At 43.3% G+C, this 5,548-nt stretch overlaps 1 protein-coding gene across 1 annotated transcript; it reads left to right on the top strand.

The window, feature by feature from the left end:
- The first annotated feature begins 2,331 nt into the window (after positions 1-2,331).
- On the top strand, positions 2,332-5,297 carry LOC124787886. The gene is made up of 2 exons (XM_047254862.1): positions 2,332-2,483; positions 5,018-5,297. The coding sequence occupies exons 1-2, from the start codon at positions 2,355-2,357 to the stop codon at positions 5,210-5,212; spliced, it is 324 nt and encodes a 107-aa protein (XP_047110818.1). The 5' UTR covers positions 2,332-2,354; the 3' UTR covers positions 5,213-5,297.
- Positions 5,298-5,548: the final 251 nt, after the last annotated feature.

Here is a 5,548-nt window from a genome sequence, read left to right on the forward strand (position 1 = left end):
TAAGTAATGCAACACATTTTTTTTCTCGGCCAATTTTGGTTGAAAAAACCGGAAATTTCTTGTGAAATATTTTCAAACATTCCCACTTCGTCTCGTATAGTTTCATTGACCTCCGACAGGTGGCAGCGCTGTACGAGCTGTTAAAATGGCGTCTGTAACGGATGTGCGTTGCAAACAACGGGCAGTGAGCGAGTTCCTTTGGCGGAAAACCAGGGCAACTCAGATATTCATAGGCGCTTGCAGAATGTCTACGGTGATCTGGCAGTGGACAAAAGCACGGTGAGTCGTTGGGCAAAGCGTGTGTCATCATCGCCGCAAGGTCAAGCAAGACTGTCTGATCTCCCGCGTGTGGGCCGGCCGCGCACAGCTGTGACTCCTGCAATGGCGGAGCGTGCGAACACACTCGTTCGAGATGATCGACGAATCACCATCAAACAACTCAGTGCTCAACTTGACATCTCTGTTGGTAGTGCTGTCACAATTGTTCACCAGTTGGGATATTCAAAGGTTTGTTCCCGCTGGGTCCCTTGTTGTCTAACCGAACACCATAGAGCAAAGGAGAACCATCTGTGCGGAATTGCTTGCTCGTTATGTGGCTGAGGGTGACAATTTCTTGTCAAAGATTGTTACAGGCGATGAAACATGGGTTCATCACTTCGAACCTGAAACAAAACGGCAATCAATGGAGTGGCGCCACACCCACTCCCCTACCAAGAAAAAGTTTAAAGCCATATCCTCAGCTGGTAAAGTCATGGTTACAGTCTTCTGGGACGCTGAAGGGGTTATTCTGTTCGATGTCCTTCCCCATGGTCAAACGATCAACTCTGAAGTGTATTGTGCTACTCTTCAGAAATTGAAGAAACGACTTCAGCGTGTTCGTAGGCACAAAAATCTGAACGAACTTCTCCTTCTTCATGACAACGCAAGACCTCACACAAGTCTTCGCACCCGAGAGGAGCTCACAAAACTTCAGTGGACTGTTCTTCCTCATGCACCCTACAGCCCCGATCTCGCACCGTCGGATTTCCATATGTTTGGCCCAATGAAGGACGCAATCCATGGGAGGCACTACGCGGATGATGAAGTTATTGATGCAGTACGACGCTGGCTCCGACATCGACCAGTGGAATGGTACCGTGCAGGCATACAGGCCCTCATTTCAAGGTGGCGTAAGGCCGTAGCATTGAATGGAGATTACGTTGAAAAATAGTGTTGTGCAGCTAAAAGATTGGGGAATAACCTGGTGTATTTCAATGCTGAATAAAACAACCCGTGTTTCAAAAAAAAAATGTGTTGCATTACTTATTGAACTGCCCTCGTAATTGTAATCATAAACTATTTAGTTGAATTGACAGCCTTTAGATTTGTGTGATTTATCGCCTAACCGAAATATAATGACTCTCTTTTAGTACTCGTGTGGATGAGTTCACAATTTTCATTATATAGAGACAGTTGTCACTTTTCGCACAAATACCTTGTCTAAATTATGTTCCGATTGGTTTTCATCTTCTGGTGACTTAACGAAACGGTAAATGACAGTGTCATGTGCCAACCATATACGAGAGCTTCTCACGTCGTCTTATATCCTACATTGTTCATACAGAAAAGAAAGAGAACACCTTTAACACTTCTGTTTTACCCAGTGACTTTCCGTCAATTACTGCGAACTGCGACCTTTCTGACAAGAAATCACAAATCCAACCGCACAACTGGGATGATACTTTATAGTCATTCAACGTGATTGGAAGTCTCTTGTGAGAAACGGTGCCAAAACCCTTCTGGAAAAGTAGAAATATGGAGTTAATTTCAGATCGCTTGTCGATGGCACTCATTATTTCGTGTGAATAAAGAACTAGTTGTATTTCACAAGAACGATATTTTCTGGATCCATGCTGACTGTGTGTCAATAGAACGTTTGCTTCGAGGTAGTTTATAATATTCGAACACAATATATGTTCTAATATCCTACTATAAATCGACGTCAATGATATGGTTCTGTAATTCAGCGCATTGCTCCTATTTCTTTTCTTGAGTATTGATGTGATCTGTGCAACTCTTCAGGCTTCGGGTACGGATCATTCGTCGAACGAGTGGTTCTATATGAGTGCTAAGTATGGATCTGCTGTATCAGTACTCTGAAAGGAAGATCACAGATCCTGATGCACTGACTTCACTTCAGCAGTAATATTTGCAAGATTTTGGGAAGCAACGAAGCCCCCGTGACCAAGCGTGGGGACAGAAGACCTGCTCGCCAGTGGATGACAGCGTGTTCTGCAGAGGCGACTGTGAAGGAGGCGGTGGCGGTTGTCCTTGTTGCGGGCATCGGGGGATATCACAGGTGGTCCATCGTCCGCATGGCCGGGCGTGGTGGCCGGTCCAAGGTCGAACGGCTGAGGACCACCTCCCGGTATATAAAGGACGGCGCGCGCCGGACCTGCATCACGGTATCCAGCCGAGCTCAATCAGACACCATGAAGGCTTTCGTAAGTACTGCACACTCTCTCCATTTAGCCGCCTTATCTGCTGCTCTGGGACTGTTCGTCCCCTCAAGCGTTTGCCTTCTTGTGCCACTCTAGAGGAAGAGGAGGAGGGAACTAGTGTTTAACGTCCCGTCGACAATGAGTCATTAGAGATTAGATGGGCCACGCTAGAAGTCTCTTACCCAATAATATTTATTCAGAGGTTGACGTTTTTACGCTTATATCGTAATATCACACACTCCTGCCGCGCTATGATACCGCAGATGCTTTTAGTAAAAGAATACATCAACGTGCTTCAATTCCGTTTCTTACGCCACAAATGTTAAGTGCGATCCAAGCTATGTGCTACAATGGTTAAAATACTAGTATCCTACGTGACCGAAGTGCAATTCAGATTGCCGTAGGTTCACTCCCACTTTGATTTCTTGTGATTTCCCTAAATTTCTCCAAGCGAACTTCACCATGATTCTTCCAACATACCACAACCTATTACAACCACATTATCCTCCAACCAACAGGCTTCCTCTAAAATGTGCCTTTCATTTAAATATTGTACTTAATACAGTTTCGTTTCGATATATGAGAGTAGATTCTAACAATAACACTTAGATTGTGAATAAATTAATAATACATAGTGCACGAGTTTTGCATACAAATAATTCGGTAACATTAACTGAGAAGTTAATAATATCTGTAAAATGAATGTTTGGAATGTCATAAAGACGCTTCAACTTTGCAGTTTCCTCAGTCCCTATCCGAAGCTAGGAGGTCAGAATGTCGCACTGAGGCATTGGAAGATGCATGTGTAAGTTCAGTTGTTCTGGCTCTGCGAGCAAAACGTGTCGTTTTCTGTGGTTTGTTATTCAAACTGCTGATTTAGAATAGCTGACACAAGTCATGCCACACTATTCAATTGGTTCAAGTGGCTGTGAGCACTATGGGACTTAACATCTGTGGTCATCAGTCCCCTAGAACTTAGAACTACTTAGACCTAACTAACCTAAGGACATCACACACATCCATGCCCGAGGCAGGATTCGAACCTGCGACCGTAGCGGTCACGCGGTTCCAGACTGAAGCGCCTAGAACCGCATGTCCACACCGGCCGGCTCACACTATTCAAAGTTAAAAAATACGCTGTCTTAGATATATTTCTGAAGCAGAACGCAGCGTACAAGTACTTGTGCGATCCATTACTCAGTACTGTTCGAATGTTTGTGATCCCCACCAAGTCGGAATAAAGGCACAAATCGAAACAATTCCGAGCTAGGTGCTAGATTTGTTACCGGTCGGCTGCATCAGAAGGATAATATTAAGGAAACGCTCCGTTAGCTTAGATGGCATTTCTTGAAGGGAGGAAGATAATCTTGTCTCTAAACGCTATTTAGGAAGCTTCGAGAATCAGAATTTGCGACGTACTGCAGAACAATTCTGCAACTTAAGAGTGATTATTGCTCGAATGGTGACAAAAAGGAAATTATTTTCTCCTCTTTTCATTTGTGAGAGAGACAGGAAAGTAAGTGACTAGCGATGTTATAGATAACTGTTACCATGCATTGCACAGTGTCCTGAGGTGTGTGTTGATTAGATATCGATATCACTAGTATAATAAGCGTGACAAACATCTTCATGTTACTAGAGAGGAGCCGATGTATTTTATTTTACCGACTGGATGAACGATGTTGAAGCACATTTTAGGAAGACGTGGGTTACAAGGGAAGAGTTAACAAATTTTTAATAATTTTATTTACATAATTGCTGCAAATGCTTTTAAAAGATCTTGCAGAATAATTCTGATGATGAAGGCTTGCTCCTTCGAAACGCGTCAGTCCTAGCGTATTTACATTGTGAAAAGTAGTTGAAATTACATTTTAATATTACGTTTGACAACCACGACCTTGCACCCATCATGGATAATATCAAAATCCGATCATTTTAGTTACATTCATGACTAGAAAGATTCTTTTTTGAGTCATCAATCTAGTGACTGGTTTGAAGCTGTAATTCATCTTCTCCTACGTTGATGTAACCTCTCCAGCCTTACATAACTACTATACCACAAATTCTTTACAATCACTTTCGCATAGTCTAATGTTTGTCGGCCCCTACCATTTCTCGTTTCCACTACTTCCACCAATGGCAAGTTTACCGTTCTGAGATACCACAGCAGATGTCCCACAAATCCGTCCTTCCTTCTTTCGTCACCTGCTCCTTTTATTATTTCACGATTTCGTACACTATCTGAAACTTTCGTACACTACTCTTTGAAAAGGCATGCCCGATTTCCTTCCCATCCTTGACACAATCCGAGCATGTGCTCTGTCTCTAATGACCTTGATGTCGACGTGACGTTAAACTGTATCTTCCTTTCCGATGTTTCCTTGCTTTATTCATAGGATATGCTTTCTAGAAAGAAAACGTGTTTCACTTCCTCCATTACACTGTTTTTCTCAATTTTGACTTTGTGTAAATATTAACCCGTTTTTACTATTAATTACCTTCATCTTGGACTTAATACGGTGTACATCTGTTCGCAGGTTTGCTCTTTCCTCGTAGTGCTGCTGGTGGCGGCCGTGTTCGCCCAGGAGAAGGCCAAGGAGACCCTGAAGGGCGCCGAGGCCTACTACGCCTACGCCGCCCCCTACGCCTACAGCGCCTTCGGCTACCCCGCCGTCAGCGCCTACTCCGCCTACCCTTACGCTGCCGTCGGCTACCCCTACTACTACCGCTGAACACGGACTTCGATATGAAAACACACTTGCTCTGACCTTTCACTCTCTTCCTTCTTCGAATAAACAGCTTTAAACAAATGAAAAACGCTTTCAATTTTCACTTCATCCTGCCACAAACTTCACTACATTTTCCGGAATGTATGACGGGAATGGTATACCAAGTGCATAAATATATGCACAAAGTCTGACGGGGCTTAAAAATAGTTATCATAGTCCCATAATTCAGAGAGTTGATCGATCTATAGCGTGAATACACTTGAATACACTCTTTCAAATATCTGGGAAAAGAAACAGGAGTTTAAAATTATTTACAACATGTACAGGAATCAATTGCAG

The sequence above is a fragment of the Schistocerca piceifrons genome, chromosome 3 (genome assembly GCF_021461385.2).
Source record: "Schistocerca piceifrons isolate TAMUIC-IGC-003096 chromosome 3, iqSchPice1.1, whole genome shotgun sequence".
Lineage (NCBI taxonomy): Eukaryota > Metazoa > Arthropoda > Insecta > Orthoptera > Acrididae > Schistocerca > Schistocerca piceifrons.

Bases quoted from the DNA above. Each gene is read 5' to 3' on its own strand.
- LOC124787886 (XM_047254862.1), top strand. From the start codon at position 2,355: ATGGCCGGGCGTGGTGGCCGGTCCAAGGTCGAACGGCTGAGGACCACC. The intron at 2,484-5,017 runs GTAAGTACTGCA...ATCTGTTCGCAG, and splicing joins CAGACACCATGAAGGCTTTC to GTTTGCTCTTTCCTCGTAGT.